General features: G+C 51.2%; 1 protein-coding gene and 2 long non-coding RNA genes across 7 annotated transcripts; 2 read left to right on the forward strand and 1 right to left on the reverse strand.

Moving 5' to 3' along the window:
* The first annotated feature begins 110 nt into the window (after positions 1–110).
* Positions 111–2,712, forward strand: LOC131574177 (uncharacterized). The gene is made up of 3 exons (XR_009276400.1): positions 111–545; positions 1,200–1,292; positions 1,523–2,712. It is a non-coding gene; the product is annotated as an uncharacterized LOC131574177 (long non-coding RNA).
* Positions 2,713–4,482: 1,770 nt separating this feature from the next.
* Positions 4,483–21,994, reverse strand: LOC131574141 (ras association domain-containing protein 8-like). Of its 5 annotated transcripts, none has more exons than XM_058828563.1 (6): positions 11,193–11,345; positions 9,317–9,470; positions 8,222–9,126; positions 7,083–7,251; positions 6,344–6,454; positions 4,483–5,623 (listed from the first exon to the last, which is right to left on the reverse strand). In XM_058828563.1, the coding sequence occupies exons 2-6, from the start codon at positions 9,417–9,419 to the stop codon at positions 5,592–5,594; spliced, it is 1,320 nt and encodes a 439-aa protein (XP_058684546.1). In that variant the 5' UTR covers positions 9,420–9,470; positions 11,193–11,345; the 3' UTR covers positions 4,483–5,591. The 5 variants fall into 5 exon arrangements, with proteins under 5 accessions (XP_058684546.1, XP_058684556.1, XP_058684537.1 ...); XM_058828554.1 differs by lacking the exons at positions 4,483–5,623; positions 11,193–11,345 and adding exons at positions 21,899–21,930; positions 21,963–21,994 and having other exon boundaries at positions 5,663–6,454; XM_058828573.1 differs by lacking the exon at positions 7,083–7,251 and having other exon boundaries at positions 5,597–5,623; positions 11,193–11,346.
* Positions 6,337–7,204, forward strand: LOC131574169 (uncharacterized). Its single transcript, XR_009276396.1, has 3 exons — positions 6,337–6,424; positions 6,746–6,919; positions 7,100–7,204. It is a non-coding gene; the product is annotated as an uncharacterized LOC131574169 (long non-coding RNA).
* Positions 21,995–22,422: the final 428 nt, after the last annotated feature.

A 22,422-nucleotide genomic window follows, 5' to 3' on the forward strand; every position in this document is an offset into this window, starting at 1 on the left:
CCCTGGGAAGATGGGAAAACCAGCTGAATTTACCCAAGATGCTTTCATGTTTGGTCAGAAGCCGAATGGGCCTTTTTTTGGTGGGGGGGAGAGGGGGCTGGGCTCAGACAAGTTCACGGCTGTCTCAGCCCTGGATTGCTTTTTTCTTCCCTAGCTGCACCTAGAGCATCTTCCCAGTGGTGGTCCCAAGCAGGCAGGAGCACAGCGTAGCCACATGAAGAGAGGGAAACCTGGTGCAAAATCCACCTGTGTATGAGTGTGTCTGAGAGCTGAAACTGAAGGCCACAGTCCCCTGCCAACCCATTTTATTGGTGACCATGCAAGTAACAAACCTGTGTCTGAAAATGAAGGTGCTTTGTTTCTCTTTGAATAAACAGCCCTGCGTTTGGGACTGTGCTGGCTGATGACTTAACCCCGGGAGATGCCGCTGGCAGAAGCAGCTCTGCAGGTCGCCTGGCAAGACCTGTCCCAGTTCCCATGAGCAGCACTCCGGTATGAATGCTTCTGACTTCCTGCTACCAATGGAACCATCCTGTTCAGCTCCAGTAAGCAAAAGGAAGGGGTTGAAGTGAAGTTTGTTTGGTTTTGCCTTTTTTGTGTGTGTCTCCAGTAAGTGGGGGAAGCCTACAGCTCAATTCCTGTTTTTAACATTCTTGTGGCATGATTCAAAACTAACCTGCTGCGCTGTCACCTGAAGTCTTCAATAAATGTGCAAAACCAGTGTTTGAGTGCTGATTACTCTGGTCCAGGGCATCAGACTAGGTGAAGAGGAAAGCTGTGCCTTCTCAGTGATGTGTCTGATTGCACTGCATTCCTGGTTCCTCCCATCTCTTACTTTCCTCTGTGGCCAGTGAAGGTGGCTTGAAAAGGAGAGCAGAAGGGTATGACATGGTTGTCCCTAAGCAGAAAGCTCAGCATCATCCTTCCATCTGGGCCTAGAACCAGGGTGCTCCTGGGCAATGAGAAAATACACCAGGGCTGCAATGCCCCTTGATCTCATGTTTTTCAGTAGCTAATAAACAGATTTATAAGATGGTACTTAGCTTGGTTAGAAGAGTAGTCATGTGCTTTTGCTCAGAACTGTGAGATTTTTCGTGAGAGGCAGGGGAGTGCCTTACAGGAGGGGAAGATGCTGAATTTCAGGCCTGTTGAGCTGAAGGGACTCTTTGTGCTCCTCAAAGATTTTGTTCTCGTTTCAGCTCTTCATGGAGGGAAGGGAACAGGCCTTACCCTTCAAGCACCACGCTAAGAAGCGCCTGTTGTGTCCTGTCCATAACATGTCCTAGTGTCAGGTGAGCCTCACCAAAGGAGCAAGTTGCCCTATGAGGAATAGGAGTACATGAATTGTTTAAGAGGAAGTCAGTTAAATGCAAGCAGGGACTTATATAATACATCCTAAAAAAAAAAAAAAAAAGAAAGATTTCTGCTGGCAGGAGGTTCCGTTGGGAGAGAAACTTGCTCATCCATAAACAAGAAAATTTCCCAGCCTCCTCTAGTGCTTTATGGTTGTTTTTTTTTCCAGGGCAAGGTAGAATGCAGTCAGTCTGCACTCTGAGATGGAGAAGGAAAAATCATCATAGGAGAGCAGAGAATGCTCCCTGCATGGGCACACCCGCCGGTTCAAACAGCTCTTCTTCATCTACAGTGAACTATGCTGGTAGAATCTGTGCAGCCAGGAGCAAGCAGCAGAGCATCTGTACACCACTTGGGGAGCAAAACCAACAGGCATTTTCTCCTCCAGACATTCACACCTTTCCTTATGTAACTGGTGCTGAAGTGTGTGCTTTAAAAGCTGCTTGCCAAATCCAGGGGCTGGGAGGCAGCACAAACGCTTCTAGCACTCTAGCTGAAATTGAGGGGGAAAAAAAAATCCAAACCCAAACACCCAGGAACTTGTAGAAATACGTAACCACAACTAGGGGATGGTTCAAGTCTCTGCAGCAGTGTTATCCTGAATAAACTGCATTGGCCTAGGGCAGTGCTGGCACCCAGACCACCATCTGATGAGGATGGTGAGGAGCTGACAGTCCAGGATAGAGGAGTGAGGAGCTGGAGATTATTTTTCTTATGCAATATTAAAAAAAATAACCCTAAAAAAAAAAAAATCAGGTAGTGCAGCCAGGAAAAGGGCGCCAGGGAGGCTGGAGGTGGCTGAAATGCTCTTCTGAATGGTGCCTTGTGTTGACCGAACCTGCAGATTTATAAAAAAAAAAACCAAAAATGTGGGGCTGCTCACCAGTGAAAAACAGGTATATCCTTCGCTTTGTGATTTTTGGTGACACTGGCGCTAGCCAGGAGAAACATCTGAGGAGAGAGAAGCTCTGAAGTCCATTCCCGCCCACTCCAGGGCAGGAAGAAGCTGCCCACAGCGCCTGAGGGACATGAGGACACGAGTCCCTGCGCAGCCAGGCACAGCATCCTCGAGCCACCCTGCACACTTGGATCCCTGCCTTGCCCGCGAGCCAGTTGTTCCCTCTCCAGTACGCGCCGTACGCAGGGGTTTTGGTTTGTTTTTTAAGGGAAAAAACAATAATTTATTTGCTTTGTTTTAATCTCATAACAATGGGTAATGGTAATTTCCTCCTACCACTCCGTAGTGGCCTAGAAAAGGACAGCATCATCTCCACTGTAGCAAGAAGGCTTGTCCCAGGGCATAAAATTTTAATTAGGAACAATCACGCAGCCTTGAAATGGGAATTGCGAGCAGCAAAAAAGTCAAACCATCAATAAAATATTCAATGGCAGAAATGTATTATTGACACAGACTTTAGAGCAGATAAAAGCGGGAAGGCGGGGGAGCGGGTATTGAGCCTCGCTGCGTTAAATAACCGGCGGGGACCCGCGCGCTCGCCCGGCCAGCGCGGGCCCCCCGAGCTGGCAGGAATATAGGTCACCCTAGGCTGGGGAGCTCCCGAGGTAACACATGAGTTTGATTACCACCTCTCCCTCACGTGCACCACAGCGGGGACAGAGGTGTTAATCAAAGTGATTTATTACCTCACGGAACACTGCTGGCCTAGGCAGCAGCTGGGTGATGGGTTTGTAGGACACAAAATGAAGAAAATCTGCAAAGAGCCACAGTCTTGGGCTGAAAGCAGTTAGCCCCTGGTCACGGTGCTCTCGCTAACCCCATGCCTGGTTATCAGTGGGGGACACAGTTGAATTACTCTGTTTTCCACCCATACAACAGTTCCAAACCCTGCATGCCAGCCAAGGGGCATCAGCTGAAGCGCCAAAATCTGCTGTCATACATATATTTTAAATCCTTACTTTCCACACCCTCCCACACCTCCCTCCAGGAAATACTGGTGCTGGTTTGGCCTGTTATGATTATGACTGAACCTGCAAAACCAATAAATAATATATAATTGTAACAGAGGGGAAAAAATCCCCCCCCAGACATTCAAAGTACTTTTCTGCCCCCATTTGGAAGTACCATAAGTGATGACCCTGTTCTCTCTATTCCTGTTTATTTTGCAGAAGGCAAGGCTACAAATGTAGCCCCAAAAATGAAAGATCCAGTTTTAAACCTGCAGAGGTCATTTTTTTGGGATATGTAGAGGGAGGATGTGCCATAGCACACTGAAATCCAGCAACATCCAAGGCAAGTGGGTTTTCTAAACCTGCTTTCCCTCCTTCCAAGCAGCACAGAAATGCTCTTTACAATGTCCATCACCCACTTCTTAGCAAGGCAGAATCTTTAAAAGCAAGAGTCCAAAAAAAAAAAGCACACAAAGCCCAAAAAGCAAACAAGCAAGGGAGAAACTAAATGCAACTGCATGGAACAGACACATTTAAAACTAATTTTCCTTGAGATACATGATTTAAGGAGGAGGGTGAGGAGGAGCTTGAAAAACAACCCGCCCAAAAAATCCCAAATGCCCCAATTCAAAAAAGGCAACTTTAAAACTGCGTCTCCCCACTGCAGCAGCTCTCCAGTCATAACCTAAGACACAGCAGTACCAGTGGATCTCCCAACAAAGCAAACTTTAATCCTTTACTTGATCAGCCTGCTGGGCTGGGGTGGCACCTTGAGAATCAGCTTTGAGAGGGGAAGATGTCCCCAGGGACCAGAGCCCAACAGAAGCTCAGGGGAGATGGTGATGGACAGCAGGAGCTGACATTCCTGGCTGCTGTTATCCAGGTGCAGACAAAGGGGCTTGGAGGCAAACGGGAAATTTCCCCTTACCTGCTCCTGTCTGCAGCCGAGCGCCACTCCCTTCACCTCCTGTCCTAAAATGCTCCGAGCTGCTGCTGTGCATTATTAAAATGTTGCCATGTTTCATCTCAGAGATGGCCACATCTCACCGGAGACAAGCTGCATCCTCTGGTTGTAAAGCACTTCACGATTTAAAAAAAAAAAAAAAAAAAGAAAAAAAAGCAGAAAAGAGCACTACATGCCTAAGATTCAGTCGGTTATAAAATACTCACAGCTTTAATTCGGCAAATAGAAAGAGATGGCTTGGAAATGGAAGAGGCAGCTGTGGGGTGCGCAAACCGCTCGGATGTATCCATCAGGCACCAAAGCAGGCACCAGCAGGGATGGCTCACTCTGGCCACAACAGCACACTCACGCTCGCTTTGCTCAAATCCTTTCCCAAAGATTTATTGAAAATTGGATCTGCGGCGCACAGGATTTACATTCGCACAGGGGAAGCGGGGTTTTACGGTGAACGCTATGCCCAAGTCACATTTTTTGCATACGACACATTGAAAACAGGCTCGGGGATCTCCCAGACAAGCTCATCCCCTCCCCAAACCGCTTTGGTTTTGCAATTAAAATACAAGGTGATGCACCGGGACATATGAACAAAATGGTAACTACTGGCCATCAAATTAAAAAAAAGAAAAATTAAAAATATCAGGGAAATGTCACCAAGAGTATTTTGGTCCTGTTCCCCACTCACACCACCCCTGGGGAAGGGCTCATTCTGCAATTTTTTACTTTAAAAAGAAGTTGAAAGATTAAATGAATTTAAGAAAAACAAGCTCCCACTGTGTGCTTCCTTGACACATGGTCCATGGCACCATGGAAAGTGGGTTTCTTCTACAGGCTTCTTATAATATACATAAAAAAAGAGGGGCCAGAAATTTGTCTTAAAGCTGCTTTTGGGCCTCTCCTACCACTGGTGAAGAGGCTGTTTGTCATGGCCCCATTTGCTGTGATGAGTTGATGTAAAATCTGTTAACTTGCTCCATCCAGGTGAACCTCCACACAGGTCTCCACTGCAGCTTCGCTCCCCTAGTCAAAGGAACAAGGGATTTTCCAAACACATGACTGGTCTCTTGGAGAGGCTATGCAGAATGGATGCACTGCTGTTTTCTGTTCAATATAGAAACTGCTTAAAAAAAAAATGGAAGGGAGTCGCTTTCATCCTCAGGGGAAGAGGGTTGCTTTGTGTCATCAGTCTCCAGTTTTACTTTACAGTCTGTAAAAATATTCTGTCTGGCCATCCACATCCATTCACAATATAAAGCAGTAAAAAAAAATATAAAATATATATATATAGTTTATTTATACAGTTACACTTTGAAGATTGATCCTCAATCAATTGATACAATACAATTGATCCTCCAGTGCCTGGGCCCTTCTACCTCCAGATGCTCTGCCTGGTTGATACAACTGCAAGACAAGAGAAAAAAACACCTGAGCAATCCCACTGTGGTGGATGAGCACTTGCAGGAAGGGGAGCGGAAAACAGGATGTACGTGAGCACAAAGCCTGGACTGGGAGATGGGAATGCAGTTGCTGCAGTGTCCTGAAGGATGGGGGTGGGTGTATGGGGCTGTGGAGAGGATGGCAGTAGGATTTTGCTGAGGAAAAGGTGGCATGGGTGGGAGTAGGATGCCAGGGTGGAGGCAGCATCATCACAGCAGGTAGGTGTCCCTACCACAGCTCTCTTTTGCTACACCCAAAAAACAGATGCAAGGTGACAAAAGAGTCATGGGAGGTATTAAAGGGTTTTGGGATGAACTGGTCATAAGATGGAGCAAAAGTAGGTCCTGTAAAAGACAGGAGACAAGTTCTTCCCATCCTAACTGAGCAAGGTTTTAACCTTGGGGGATACAGAGTGGCAGGAGAGGGGATGAGCAGCATCCTCCACAGCTCCTGGCAGGGCAGAGATCCGAGCTGCCAGCGTGCGAGCCCCTGGCAGCAGTGCAGAGACTGCCGGAGTGTGAGCTTTGCGCTTCCTAATGGCATCTATTAATAGCTCTGGCTTCCCACCACCAGCACACGCTTGCTCTCTGCAGCCCATTTTGGGCAGCAAAAGCCTCTCCCCTCTCCCCACCCATCCTCTGCAGACTAGCTCATGCTCCCAAGGCCCCACTGGGACATACGCACCCTCGGGATTCAGGCTGGACACCAGGGGCTCCGCCAGGGTCCTGGGATGGCCGAGGAGCTGCTTGGTGCTGACCTGGGGAGGTGAGTCGATACCAGCGGTGGGAGAAAAACCTACAGGATAGGAAAAAACATCAGGCTCAGGCAGGTCTTGAGCCTCCCGTGCCCACTGGGCACGGCTGCTGCAGTGCCTCTGGGCAGTCACATCACCCGCTCTGGGTGCTCCGGAGGAGAAACAACCAGGTCCCTTTCCATGAGAACCCCCTGCTGCTGCCTCTCATGGCTGTGAGGATGCAGACAAGGCCCTGGGCACCACCCTTCCCTCGCCAAACACAGAAAGGTCATTTGCGGCCAGAGCATGGCCCCACCAGCCCATGGCCCCTGGGGACTGACACTGGCCTTCAGCCACCTGCCTTTTGCTGCAGCGGTGATATGAGGAAAGCTCCCTGCAGCCACCTCGGCCCCAAAAGCAGCAATGCAGGATCCAACTCCTGTGCGTGTCTACGAGCAGCCCCCAGGCTTCAATGGGGAGGAGGAAGGAGCCCCAGGGCTGATGAATCTCTGAAACCCCCTGGAGCGGTGAGTGACTGCCATGTTAGCACACAAACCCCCACCTGCCTAACCTCAGTGGCCAGGGGAGAGCTGGTCAGCTTTGGGGTTGACCCCTCGGAGGAGGAGGCAGGGAGCGGGCAGGGGTCCCGCGGAGCAGCCCCCGCGGCCGAGCCAGCGGCAGCGTGCTGACCTCCGTTTCTCCGGTAGGCTGGCAGCTCGCACGGGCTCGGCTCCGGCTGGGCATCCTCCTCGGACCGGGCCTGCAGGACGGTCACCGTGGCCCCCGTCTGCTGAATAAACTGCTGCAAATTACACTGCCTCAGTTCCTTATTTAACTCCTCCAGCTCTTGGGTCTGGGCCTGCAAAACACACACCGAGGGGGGGACAGGGTGAGCCGCATGTTCCCCCCCGTGCCCCAAGCCAGCTGGCAATCATCCCCTGGGGCTGTGCCCCGGCTGGGGCTCACCCTGCCGGTGCCAGCAGAGGGGACCTCAGGGGTACTGTGGCTCAGCCTCCCCTCTCTGAGGGCCTGCAGGAAGGGAGGTGCCCAGGCAATGGGGACGAAGAAGGCGTTGGTTTGGGAACAGTCCTGCTTTGCTGCATCTCCACAAGAGGGTGCGAGCAGCCATCAAACGGCGGCCGCCACTGTGCTGGGAGATGCCAAACGCAAATGAGATGCTCAAGGAAAGATGCTGAAAGCACGGACAGCCTGAGGAAGGCCTGGCTGGATTAAAGCTTCCTCGTTTTGCTCCACCAAAGGGGACACGGTGGGTGGAAGGCGGGAGTAACGCAGCCGCTTGACCGCTGATGCTGGGAGGCTGCAACAGGCAATCTGGGGGGACATCACAGCTCATTCCCATTTCCACATTCCATAGCCCCCCACCGTGAGCCCTGAGTGGTCAAAACACTTTGTGCACAGGCACCATGGGGACCTGTGCTATCCCCTTTGTGACTCCTTTATCCAAGACATCAACCCTTGTACCAATGCCACCAACCCCACATGTAGCCCACTTGCTCCAGCACCACTGCCTGTGCTGTAGCAGGGTGATCTTGTACTCCAGGTGCACCAGTTAGAAGAAGCATTAGCCCAGACATAGCTTGCACAGAGAGCAATGGGTGTGGGACCCTGTGCCAGTGGGGCAAGAGTGGTGGTGTACCTCTGTCAGTGATCACTGCTGCTGAGAGCTATGTACCCAGCCCCAAGTTCACTGGGCAGGTAGAGTAACCAGCCCCACTCAACCCATTGGTCTAATGTGTCTGGAAAGCTGGTTCTACCCCCTCCTGAAGTTCTTACCACCCCTTGGAGCGGCTCAACCCAGTCCTATCTACCTGCAGGTTCTTTTCAGCTTCCTCCAGGGCCTTCTCCACGCTGGCCAGGTTGCTCTCCAGCTGGGTGCCTTGCTTGACCTTGGCCTCCAGGTCCCTTTTCATTTTGGTGGCCATGTCCTCCAGCTCTATGGGGCTGGGCATAGAGATCTCCTTCCCCCTCTTGGCCCTCTCGGCCATCTCCCATTGGATCTCCTCCTGCAGGGCTTCAGTCCGGACACTCAGCTCATAGATCCTCTGGGTGTACTCCTCCAGGCTGGCCCGCAGGCTCCTAACCCTCTCCTGCCGCTCCCGCTCACACTCCTTTTCCAGCCGGAGCTCACTCTGCCAAAACTCCTCCTCACCCAGCTCCGACTCGTTCCTCCGCACCAGTTGCTCCAGATAGAGGATCTCATTCTCCTGGCCGGCAAGCCGGCTGCGCTCCCAGAGCCGTAGGTCCATTTCTAGGGTGTCTCCATGGGCCTCCAAGGAATGCAGCTGCTCCTGCTGCTGCAGCACCCTCCTAAAAAGCTCCTCCTTGGAGGGCTGGACAACACCACCACCCTCTAAGTCTAGCCCATCCCGCGTTTGGTGCCTCCATCGGCCCACGGTGAACAGGTCGCTGGAGCCTGTAGTACCAAGGTTGAAGGTCATGGATTTTTTTGGCTCCCTGGAACGGGGTCCATCTATGCTGGTGAGCCTGGGCTTGATGGGCAAGCTGGCCCGGATGAACGTCCTCTCGGGAGCTTGGGGAGCGCCCTCCGAGGAGGGCCGCTCGGCCATGCTGGGGCCTGTCCGCCGCAGGATGAACTGCACGTCGTTGGCATACTGCCCACACTTGGCCAGCGACTCCAAGGGACACTCCAGAGGCAGCAGCTGCCGCTCCTTCTCCCGCAGCTTCTGCACCAGCACATAGCGACCCGTCTGACCTGCCGGAGGAGGTGAGCACATCAGATTGGGAAAGCAGAGGCCAGCGGGGTGTGCTGCGGCTGCTGCCCCACAGGCAGTGCTGGTGCCATCTCCACCACCACAGAGCAAGACCTCTACCCACCCAAGCACTCCTCTTCCCAGGAAGAACCTGCAGATGGGGCATCCCCCCAGCAGATGGAGATGGCTCACCAATGGCCCGTGCCAGGGCGATGACCACTTCTTGGCAGGTGGTTTGCTCCGAGACTCCACACACGACCCTTTGGATCCCATCCACCCAGACCTTCAGCTCCATCCCCACGGCTGCCGGGCCTCAGGTGCTCTGGGTCATTGCAGGACAGGCTGCCTGTGGGGAAAAAGAAACCAGGTTTCCATCTCAAGCCACTAACAAGGAATACAAGACGCTTTAAAAGCAGTGTCATTAAATCATCATCCCATGGGGTAGATCCTAGACAAAGAAGTTGTTCGCTGCCACTCCATGCATAGATTGCACTTTTCCCAATGTTATTAAACACTGATATTCATTTGCAAAGAAAGTATTTCTTTTTTTCCTCATGTCTGGACAGTGGGGTCCACATCTTCCTGTAGTGGGAAATTATGGGGTTTGTGTGCCTGTCTGGCACCCAAAAGATGCCCAGGTTATTTCTGCTGTGAGGACAGACTTTTGATGGGTTTGCTGGACGTTCACTGCAATTTTTCTGAAAATTTGACAGAGTGGCACTGAGGGATTTTCTAAATAACATTGGAAAAGTCAGATGAACTGCAGGCTGCCCACTTTTGCAATGATATAGAGGAAAGGTGCAGATAACGCACATTTTAATCTTTTCATATTTACATCCATCTCAACTTGTCAGACAGGGATTAAGAAATTAAAATAAAGCCTCTTTCTGAACAAAAGCATGACCAAAGGTAGGGTTTGTGAGGGGTAGTCAGGCATAAACACCCATGACAAAATCCAGGCTCTGACCAACACCAGGGCCCAGCTCAACTCCCATCCAGCGGGTACCACTACCTTAAAACAACACTTGTTAGCCTGTCTCTTCAGGCAGCTCAACAACTGCAACCATCACACACAAAAAAAAAAAAAAAAAAAAAAAAAAAAAAAAAAAAAAAAAAAAAAAAAAAAAAAATTAAGCACAAGCGGTAAAGAACTCAAATATTCAAACACTGTGCAAAGATGTATCTATTTTTCCTGCTATAAACACTGGATTTGACAGTATCAATCTTGTCTGAAAGCCCTGGATAGAGCAACATACACAGAATTTTCAGGCCCTCCAGGGGGTCACAGACTGCTTTCCCTGCCTCACCTGGCTGGTTGCAGCCCCTCCCTCTGCTCCAGCTATCCCAAGTTTGGGGCCAGGCTGTGAGAAAGCTTGACCTTAGGTTAAACTCCACTTCTTCATTATATTTTGTTGCCTCCTTGAGTAATCAAAGGGAGGGCTTGAAGGGTCCTGTCTCCACTGATGAGGAATTTTAATCACGGTGTGAGAAAGGCAAGGAGAAACCAGGGAAAACACAGCTTGGTAAGGACATTCTGCGCAGGTGCTGGGTCCTGTTGGTGCCACCTCCCTGCCCACCTCCAAAACATGGGCACAGAGCAGCCGTCACAAATACCTCAGTGCTGAGTTCATGTTTGCCTTGGCTCAGCCACTGGGGAAAACTGTGGGGCCGAAGGACACCTTGGGTTTGGCCCACCTCCCTGTAAGCCCCAAACCACTAAAATTTTCAAGATATTAAATTTAAAGTTGCATTTTGGCACCACTCCCCAGTCCTGTGTATTCAAGGCTTCAACTGTCCCCCGGCATGGAGCAAAGTCCAGGTGCCACTGCGGCACCACCCAACTCACCCTGAAACCACTGTAGTTCCCCACCCCACAACCTTCCCCTCAGCAGCACCCTAACACCGAAACTGGAGTGCAACACATCCCACAGAGCACTCCCTGTCCCCCCTCTTTCCTGGCCAATCTCAAATCCAGCTTCTTGTGGCATGACCCAGTAAGGGGGGCCAGGAGCTTAAGAACAGACAAGAAAAATAACCCAGTTTGTCAAGTCACACCAAACAGTCTCACCTTGCTGGCAAAATCCAGTGTCTGCTGAGCGCTGTGGGAGCAGGATGGCTGCTGGCACACGGGTCCCAGGCACCTGTCCGGGTTCAAACCAGGCACCAACCTCTGGCCCCACCTCGGCCGGCCTTCCAGGCAATCATTTACCAGCAGCCCAGCGTGTGGCACACTGCTGCCAAAAACTGGGAAAGGGGCAGCCAGCTTTGCTCCTCATGTAAGAGAAACCCCCAAAAAGAAGCTAGGGCATAATTCCCACCACATTCTCCAGCACCCCAAAATCCAATGGATTTTATTGCTTCCATAGATCCTTGCAAGTACAGGGGGTCCTTGCTGCAACCTCTGGGAGTTTTGGGTGCTGTCTGCAGCTTGTTGCCAGATGCAGGATGTTATCTGTCCCCTTGGAGAGGGCTGGGGGCTGCTCCCTTCTCTGCCTGCCCTCCCCCTGCCTTCTGTGCAAGATCAGCTCCCACTCAAAACCAGCCTGGCTCTCTTACCCCAAATCCCTGGCCTCACAAAGGAGCTGACAGGATGAAGGCTCATCCTTATCTGAGGGGACCTGCAATGCTCCCCGAACCCCTCGGTTCCTGCTTGGGAGGGACATCACAGGCTGCACTCAGCATCTCATCCCCAATACTCCACCATGATAGCATCAGCCTAGTTAAGAAAAAAACAACAAAAATAAAACAAACCACCATAAAACCCCATCAGGCAATAAACCTAAAAACATTCAGCTTTGCTGTGCCCTACTCAGTGCTTTACTATCACTCAATACCACAATTGGGGGTGTCTCATTGCTCCACTTGCAAACAGACCCCCATCTTAATGAACTTCCCTGCCAACCCCCTGCATTAATAGTGGGTGCCTTTATTACATCACCAGGTAGGAGAAATAATGGGCTTTTTTTTGAGCAAGAATTACTTTTCTTGGGGAAGAGCCTTCTCAGCAGAAGGCGGGCTTCCAGCTGCCTCTATTTGTACTTGCCCCAGGAGGTTGCTTTGATCATGAACCAGAAGTGCAGGAAGCTGCCAGGCCCTGCCCCAAAAAAACACCAGGGAAGCCAGCAGGTGGCTGTGGGTGCCAGGACACATGATGGCTGCTCCCTAAGGCCACTCATTTTATTCTTACCCCTCCCCACTATGGATTTCTAAATAATTCTTATTGGAAGCAAGATTAACAAAATGACTAATTTTCTGTTCCCGTTCCCCATGTGATGGGTCCTAAAATTGAGGGTAGGGATGATTCACACCATGACTTCAACATATTTCCTAACTGAAAGTCAGAATTTCAAATGCTGACAATAAAAAAAAAAAAAAAAAAATTAAAAATCTCAGATCTTGCAGCTTTAGGATTCCTGGCACTGCTGTCTCCCAGCCTCCCTGAAAGTGTCAGGCTAAAGGAAGTGGAGATGAAGGAGTATTTCTGCACGTGGAGGAGGATGCACATCTTGCTCCTGTAAACTGCCATCCTGATGGCTGCTGTGATCTCCCCTGGACATGAAACAATAGAAAATTGGCCAGCCACCCTCCTCAAAGAAGCGAGGACCACTCCTGATTTGTAGGGCCACCTGCTGTGTCCCCTATGGGGTCTCTCAGAAGCTGAGACATCACCTTCCAGCCAAGGACTGCAAGCCCTTTGCAGGAGTCTATTACATTTTGCCACACACAAGAATAATAATTTAAAAAAATAAAAAAAATAAAGATCTGTTTCAGAAAAAAAACCCACACATTTTTCACCCAATAGCAAGAACTGCTGCAACCCAAATACCAAAGCACCCCAAACATCTCTACCACAGCTCCTAAAAAGGACCATCTGGGACCAGCATAAAGGTTTTGAGATGGGCAACCTGCCAGCACTGTTTCACCCATTTTTGCAGGTTCACTCACCTCCCTCACTATATCCACCCCCTGGTAGGGAGCTGGCTACAGGGCCAGGTGGCAAGAGAGCAGCACCACAGGGAAGGCTTCCAAGAAAACCTAATTAAAAGTGAAAGGAATCCAGAAGACCAGCCTTTCGTGTCAGGGTTTGGGCTGAGGGTAGGGTCACAACGACTCATGATTAATAAACTGCATTAGTACTTGAGAGCAGGCTGTGATGAGCCTGCCATCCATGAAGCACCAAGGTGTCCATAGGGACCAGCAGCTTTACATCCCTTTGGACGCAGTCCAAGAAAATGCTGGGGTACTCTCACAGTTGTTTTAGTTTTACTTTGAACCTGACCCTCTGGCTCCTCTCTCACCCAAAGCCAGGGGGATGCTCATCCCAGCTGTGCACAGACACACCAATAAAAAACCCCAACCCAAGACATGAGTAAGCAGCAAGTGGGGAGGGGAGGGGTTGCCCTGTGCTGCCATCCTCCATGCTGGGGCGCTGGTAGGTTGGCTATGACTCACTGCCCTGGATCAACTGCTGCTGTGACACCTCCAGCAGATATTTAATACTTCCTCAAGTCTCTCTCTGCTCTAAGCACCGGGCCCAGCTCCTGCTCCTAAGGGGAGAGATGGTATTTGCCCACCTGCTGAAACCTCTGGTGGGGAAGAAGCCTCCCTGTTACTCTGCTGACAACACAGACAAAATCCATAAATAACTGAAGCTTCTTGACAACACCTGCAGCTTGAAGGGGATGGGACATGGACCAGGTTTCCCTCCACACCACGAACTGTGTCCTCCTGCCTGGGGACCTTCTTTTGGAGTCACATCACCTGTCCTTGGCTGAGCTGTTACAGGGACTGAGCTGTTCTGCTGGGCTTTCCATGCCTTGTCCATCCCAGGACAGAAGGCAATGCCATGGTCAAGGTCCAATGCTGAGCACAGATCAGCTATGGCAAGGTATGATGCCATGTCACAGTCCAGACTGGCAGTTCCCTTGCTGGCCAGAGATGACCATCCCCATCTCTGAACAAGCTGATCGTGCAGCAGAATCTGGCAACCACTCACAGTCACTGCCACCACAGCTGGAAGCACAAGGCAAAGCCCCAGCCATTTGGTGCATGAATGTTCCACCACTCCAGCTTGTCCTGTGGATGCTGGCCCCAGGATCCTGAAGGGACACATCCCTTGGCCTGTTCCAAGGCAGCCAAGAAGGTCACCTACCAAATACAGCAGTGTCCTGTCCCTCAGAGCAGGGGCCATCAGGGTCTCGGAAGCTTGCACAGAGCTCCAAACTGGAGCAGCAAATGGGTTACTTCAACCCAGCACAGAGTTGACACTTAAACAAGCTCAAGGGGTGACAAACGAGTCCTACCAGAGTGGTCACAGCCCAGACAGGCAGCTCTTCATCCTTCCACCGTCACAGGGAGGGTGTGCAAGTACTTCTCACCCCCCAGGCCAAAGGAAGCCACCAGCTCTTGCGCAAGGGAGCCACAAGCACCCAGGAGCAAGGAAGCAGCAGGCATGGGGCTCTAATTCACACCCAAGCAGCTTATTTAGGGGAGGCCATAATAGCATCATATCCTCAGCTCACCCATCACCCCCCACCCAGCTCCCTACTCTGACATGTTGAGCCTGACAGAAAGCCCTAAAAACTGTCAAATTACCAAAATCAGTAATTTAACCCAAAGGTGCACTTTTACCAGAGATGTATGGATGGACCCAAACCCAAACACCCCCAAGGGTCTGCTGCCTTTCAATAGCAAGCGGCTTCTGCTGGGGGCATCCTACAGTGCATAATGCACACTTGGCATCAGCAAAAGTTACATCCATGTTTCAAGGGCTTTTTGCACTAAAGGAGATCAAAGGAAAAGTATGTCTTGTGGCATTTGCATGCTCGAGAGCTAAAGCATGACTTGAGCAAGAACTCGCAGACCACCACCAATATCCTCCAGCAATCCAATGGGGCACATGTCCCACACAAGGATCTTGCAGTCTTTTAGGAACTGCCCAAAGAGACAGATTTCTGGAGAGCCATAAGCATCACACCAGCAACCCCCCATTAAGAGAAAAATAGAGGCTTAGAGATTTTCTGCTCCACTTCCTCCCAAAAATTACAGACCCATGCTAACATGCCTGGGGAGCCTGGCCAATGTTGAGCAGGGCAGGAAGCGTCAGGGACAAATCCTGCCCAGGGCTGCTACGCAGAATGGGGACGGTCCTCAGGGTGATGGCCTTTGGCAGGGATTTAGGGGAGGGAGGCTCACACCATGACTGGTGTCAAAGACACTCACTCCATGCCATCTCCACCTCCCAGGATTTCTGTTTTTTAATCCAAGCTTTTGAGTCTGCTACAGCAGCAGACCCACACAGAACCAGAAGAAACAGAAACAGCACTGTCAAGAAGCTGGGAACCTTTTCTCCCTCTTAAACAAGATTTAGATTTGTGGCCATGGCAGGTCAGCATTGAGAGTCATATGAAAACATCAAGAATCACAGCCAGTGACATTTTAGGGATGATTACTAGTCAGTCCACCCCACAGATGAGGCACCAACCAAAAGCTCATTATACATTAAAATCAGCAAAAACACCCCTCCACCTACTGCACACACTCACATTACAGCGTTTCAGCCTGGAAGCGGAAGGATCATCTTTCTCACCTTCACGCATCGTGTTTCTCCCTTGCAGCACTGATGGCTACTGTCCATGGGGGGAGAGCTGGCAGGGCAGGCTAGGAAAGTCTGCCCTAAACACGAAGCTTTGCAAGGGAACCATTAGCAGCACCTGCTATTCCTGTAACCATTACCATCACCCCCAGTCCCACATGTGAAGAGTGACTTCATGAAAGCAACTGGAAGTAAATCAGTAGTTTCTTCCCAGGGGGAGAGGCAAAATTAGCAACAGTGTATAGATTAGAGGGGAAAGAGGAAAGGCTTTTGCATGCCATACGCTTTTTTCTCTTGTGCAGTTGAGTGCACCCTGATGCCATGCCCAGGATGGACCTAGCTTTGCCCCCACTACAAGGGCAAGATTAGGTCTAGGTATCTTGGGGCTCTAGGCTGATCTAGATTAGATTCGTCACCTTTAGGGGATGACTCACAATCCAGCTCCTAAAAGGCAAGCTCTGAGGGGCATTTGCCAAAGCATCCACACAAACACAACCATGGCACTCATATGCCAGCAGGTCCAGAATCTCTGCTGTGTTCATCTTCCACAGCAGTCAGTCATCAGCGAAAGCACGATGCAATTTGGGAACACTCCCCTGTTATCACACACAGTCCATTCCCCAAGTCAGAACACAGCTCGTATTTGTCACCACATGGAACACAGTTGGAATCTTGAGAGGCAGGAGCCCACTCAAGCCTTGGAAATACTCCTCCCCAGCCAAAGAAGAGAACGTCCATTGCCCCCCACCTTCAAGGGTGAGACCAAAATGGGGAAAACCCAACCAATGAGGTCTCTCTCCTAATGCTTCTAGAAGAGCCAGAAAGGACACTCAAAGCAGCTTCCTTGAGATGTTTGCCCACTCCAGCCCAGAGGATAAGCCTTGACCACCTATAATGCAATCAGAGACACTCTTCCTATCTCCTGTCAAATTAATCAAAAATTTCATCCCCATAGGATTACAGGAAAATTCAGGCTCTGCAGCTGTCCTGCAAGTAGGACCAGGGACATAAAAAAGCCAAATGACCTACAAATGTTGTCCCTCCAACCTGCCTTCCAGCCTCCTTTAGAAGTGCTGGTGTCAGCCATCAGCAATCCTCTTTCCATTCCAATTATCTTCCTACAGGAGAGGATAATTAACAAATTAGCAAATGGACAACCAGGGGAAAACATTCCAGATTTTATTCTCAATTTCCAGAATAACTTGGTTTCCTAATCTGCTTCAGAAAGCAGCCACGTGTCAAGGATACACTGCTAGGTGTCCAGAGAAGAGGATGCACAGATGAACATGCAGGTGCATGCTGTCATGGATATTCATTTATAACTTTGTAGGATTAAAAAGGATTTTAATGACCCTTTGCAGAGAGCTGAATAGGCTCCTTTCTCTCCCATGCTCAGACACAAAGACAAATAAACAAGAGACTCAGAATGAATCCTGGCTGAAACCTTTGATAAGACCCTTGGGTATTTTAGAAGTCTCTGTTTTCACACTACCTGGCACATGACTAATTAGGTGGAGGTGCTATCACTGCCTGAACCCACCCAGAGACAATAAGCTCTTTAAAGGAGTAAAATCATATAATATCTCTGGAGAGGCAAGTGCATCTGGGACATACATCCTGGGGTACAAATTACAGTCCTACAAGTGATGGAAATCATGGCTGCATGACCAACTCTAATCCCCCAAACTGCCTTGCTGGACTTTTGGCTGAAGGAGTTTTAATGCCAGCAAAGGGCTCCATCTCCTGTCCCATACATAGGTCCAGCATTTCATGATACCTGAAGGACCAAAATGGGACAAGAACGTGTGCTGGGGACTGGACAGCACTCCTGCCTGCACAGAGTGGGAGGCTCAATAAAAACACACTGCTCCTTCTGAAGCATTTAGGTGCTTAATCCTCATGCAGCTAATGCTCACATAGGGTTGCTTTGGGGAAATAGGTACTTCTGAACTTCCTAGCCCAACCTCTTTATACTCCCAGCAGGTCATTCAAAAGTCAAATTAATTCAATGAGGACAATACCAAATCCAATGTCTCAGCCTAGGCAATCCTCAAACTGCATTGAGGCACTCCAAAAAATACTTGAGAAGGAGTTTTGGGGGACAGCTGGTCCTCAGCATGCATCATCTCAGAGACTCAAAGCCATGTTTCTAGCACTTCTACTCCTGGTCCCAATGACGCTTCCCTTCCAGAGTGGGAGAGCAAATGTCCTTTTCCAACGTATGATGCTGAGTTTGCAAGATTTTTAAAGGACTAGAAAGAGCAATAGAAAAGATCTTTAAAAGACCAACAAAAACATTCAAACTTCAGGAATCCTTTATGGACAAACACCTATGCAGACACAGCTTTTTTTCCCCACTGATGGTGGACAAGCTGGAATACCTTGGATCATATATGATGTGGTACAACCTTGTGCCCAGGCTGGGTTAGCCCTGGGAAAGCTCTGCAGAGCCACTCCTTTGGGATGGGACCCCAAGGACTTGACAAGCTGCCCCAAGAAAGTCCCATCCCAGAGGAATCAGGGCAGGGAGAAGAGGAAGGAGAGATGACCTCAGAACAAGCCTGGGAAACACCCAACTTTCTACAGTCACAAACCATCAAGCAAAGACCTGGGCATACTGGTCAAGAGCCCAGGGAGACCATGAGCTGCATTCTGACAATTAAGCTGTTCCTCAGAGAAGAGTGTGTGTGCTGTAGGAACCAGCCAGCACCGATCACAACATGCAGAGAGGTCCACCCAGCATTCCCAAGTATGTCTGGCTCTTTGCAGAAAGGAGTGCTGACACCTCCAAGCATTGCCAGAACTTGGAAAAGAAAATAACAATCGGCAAGTGAAAACAGCAACCACAGAGCTTCCAAAAAAAACAACGCAACCCATCTTTATTCTTATCTAGAGATGCCTATGGTGTTTATCCAACCTGCTGCACACCACCAGCTGCCTCAGGCAAGCGTCCAGAGGCAGAGACCAGCTCCCTGCTGCACACTCACATTTCCTGGGGAAAGCAGTGTTCACAGCAGGAATCATTAAACCAGCAAGAACCCCACAAGTGCTCTCCCTGTCAGACAGCTTCACAACACCATCTGGGTGCCAATGGTTTACCCAGACTGGCAGGAATAACAGGGAGCAAAGGGGAGGCTGCCACTTACTGGGCTTCTCTGCCAAGACAGCTCCTGCAGGATGCTCTAGGTGCCTCCAAAGTCCCCACTGTGCTCAGGAGCACAATGCTAGGTCTAGCACCACGGAGGACACCTATAGCAGGCTCTGAACCTCAAAGGGCTATTGAGATCACTGTGACATTTCACTGGCATGCAGGAGGCACCTGAGGGGACACAGGAAGGGTTAAGCACGAGGCCCCAGAGATAAAGAGCTCCAGCTGGTTCTGTGTGCTCTAGCAGGATTAGGAATTATCAGCAAAAGAAACCTTCATGGCTCAATTGTCCTGAAGTTCCCACCTATGTGTTTGATTAAGAAGTGTTTCAGGTTATTTCCCCCCCCCGTGCCCTCCCCTTTTCTTTTTCAAGCAGCAAGTTATTCTAGATGACTAGCCTGGGGCAGCTGGAAGCACCCCAAACCCTCAAGAAAGTGCTGACTCCAGCCCACAAAAAAACAGATAATCAGCTGCTTTTTGGAGCTCCTAAACTTGGCATCTGAAAAATGGAAGGACATAAAAATGTTAGCAATCCTTTACAACAACAGGATTTTGATAAAAAACTTCAGTGGAGCCATGCTTAAGCTTTAATTTGAATACACAGGTTTACAAGGGCATAGACAAGTTGGGACAGATGGAAGAACATCCTTTAGAAAGATGCTCTTGAAAATAATGTATACACATAGAGCTGACACTTAAAAGTGTCCCTCATGCATTTATTTAAACTTGGGCACAGAGCAACCCATTGTCAAACAGCACCTGGATTTCTCCCTAGCTCACCACAGCACCCAACCTTGCATGACACCAGAAAATACTCTGCTCTGAAGCCTTGGCACACACATCACTGCCTCCCAGCCAGGAAGGATTAACTCTTTGTCTGGAATCCCAAAGCATTCCCTCCCCAGCGCATGGAGAAACAACAGAACATGGGCGTAGGTCAATTCTGAGCCACCACTAGAGGTTTTTCCTATAGAAGATGACATGGACAAGACAGGACAGAGCGATGCTGAAAAACATGGAAGGGATGAACCAGTGTGGACCACACAGATGCACTCCAGCAATATTTCCCTGCAGCACATGGCAACAGTGAGGGCAGCCACAGGATACATCTCCACTGTGGAGCTGGACAACACACACATTGCCAGATAATTGCACGGGTCTGCCTCTTTAAGACCTGGGTAAAATTAATTTCCATGTCCCTCTCACACTCATTTGCAAAGAGTTTTATATTTTAGAGCAACTGGCATGCCCTTGCTGGGAAAGGGTGCAGGATCCTGGGAACTGCAGCGCTCAATGCTGTGAGTGCTGGGCATCCACAGGTGCTGCAAGCAGCAATCCCTGGCCTCGCAGCTTTGTAAAGCATGGTGGAAGAAAGGCTTCGGGAAGATGTGTGCACTTGTGGCAGCTTCTGGATTTCCATGCCATTTCTTTCAAGAGGGCATGGGGAAGCCAGCAGAGATATGGCGAGAGGGAGACCAGGCGCCGAGCTCAGGCTCCCCCAGCAGATAACTGGGATGTAGGAGGATTCCTGGCATTCCAACGGCACCAACAGAAGGTAAAGAACATCCCCCCTTCCCCACAGCCCCTTCCTGAGAAGGCACCACCAGCACTGCCTGATAAGGAAAAACAAGCAGCGTTCGGAAAACGCTTCCCACTCCTACCCACTGCAGATACAGCATGTGCTCACGGTTTGCTCTCTTCTCCATAAGAAGAGCTGCAATTCCTGCCTCATGAGAAGTGCAGCTCCCCACAGAGCTGCCCCTCGAGGTGAGCCGACAGGTGTGTGTGTGCAGCTCCGCTGCCCCATTCCGGCAGGCGCCAGGGCTCCACCATTTGACAGCGGAGCTCTGGCGTTCGTGCTCCCACACGCTGCCGGGGCCCGGTGCCCGCCTGGCAAGTCCCGGCAGAGCACGGGCCCGGGCCCGGGAGCGCGGCGGTAGCACCGGCATCCCGGGGAGCTGCCCTGGATCACGGCGAGGAGCGGCCCAAGCGCCCGTCTCGCCTCTTCCGACCATTTCTCCTCACCCGTTTCCGCCTAATTTCTCCTGAAATCAGCCAGCCCAAGGGGAATGCCATGGGCTGTGCCTGAGGCAGCCACTCGGAGTGAGAGGTGCACGGCTGTGACCCTTTCTTCTGCACAATACCCTTGAGCCCACGTTTGGGTTTTTAACTTGCAATTACAAAGTGCTGTTGCAGGGCAGGGAAAAAAAACCCCAAAACAGGCGAGGAGTTTGGTGTCCCGTCCCCCTCCTCCTCCTCCTCGTAGCAGGCCACAAGTGGAGTTACGAAACAACCTGCCAACCTGCCGGCAGAGTTCACGGAAGGCATCAGAAGTATGCGGCTGGAGCCTGGCTCTTATCGAGGAATTTAACCCCTCTCCTCGGGGAGACGGAGACGTCGCTGAAGGGAGAAAGGACGGGCGGTTTTGCTCCACGGGTGCGAGGGGAGGAGGCTCCCGGCACGGGCGGCTGAGACCCCCACGCCGCCCCGGCTCCTCCGCTGGGGGCTCTGGACAGCGTTTGCCGCTCCGGTGGGGCCTCGGTGCACCGTGCTGCTGGCCGCAGCTGCTGGGAGTGCCTCGGGCGGGGGGGAGGCACAGCCACCCGGTGCTCCACCGACCGGGACACGACCGGAGCGGCACAGGTGGCGGCGGGGCTCGGGGTCTCGCCAGTGCCGAACGCCGCTCCCGGCGACCCCAGCCCGGGCTCTCCTTACGGGACCCGGGGTTACTGCGGCGCCCTGCCCCAAGGCGGCTGCTCGCCGCCCCTGCCCCACTTTGCAGCCCCGTGGGGCTGTCCCCGGCCCCGGTGGGCCCTGTCCGGCGGGCGAGGCGCCGGCTGCCCCAGGGACAGCTCTCTCCGCGGACACCCGGGGCCAGCGGCCCCGCCTCAGCTGCAGTCCCCCTGCTCGGGGCCGCTCCCGGCGGTACCGGCCCGGCTGCGGCAGGGCAGGGCCGCGCCCGGCGCTGCAAAGCAGCGGCAGCCACAGCCCGGGAGCCCGGCCCGGCAGCACCGCGCCCGTGCGCACTCACCTGCCGCCGGCACGGCCACGGCAGCGCGGCTGCGGCTCGCGGCTCCGGCTCACGGCTCCGGCTCCGGCTCACGGCTCCGGCTCCGGCTCCGGCTCCTCTCCTGGGCGGCGGCAGCGGCCGCTCCGCTCCGCTCCCCTCCGCAGCGCGGAGCCGCGCCGACCTCAGCCCCGCCCTCCGCGCCCCGCCCCGCCGGCCCCGCCCCGCCAGGTGAGCCCGCCCTCCCCAGGTGAGCCCCGCCCCGCGCACGAAGTTCCCCCGCATCACTTCGGCTGTTTAAAAATAAAAAAAAAATCACAAATTCTCATTTTAAAAAAACAGTCTTAAATTCTTCTTTTAAAACCTCCCCCGACAATCTTAAATTCTTCTCTTTTAAAAATGTCATAAGACTTCTCTAAAAAAACCAATAGATTAAAATTCTCCTTTTAAAATAAAGTATTAAATTCTCCTTTTTGATTGTTTTTTTAAGAATTCATAAATTCTACATTTTCCCCCTAAAATCTTAAACTCTCCAAGAAAAATAAAAC

Source organism: Poecile atricapillus, chromosome 1 (assembly GCF_030490865.1).
Source record: "Poecile atricapillus isolate bPoeAtr1 chromosome 1, bPoeAtr1.hap1, whole genome shotgun sequence".
Classification (NCBI taxonomy): Eukaryota; Metazoa; Chordata; class Aves; order Passeriformes; family Paridae; genus Poecile; species Poecile atricapillus.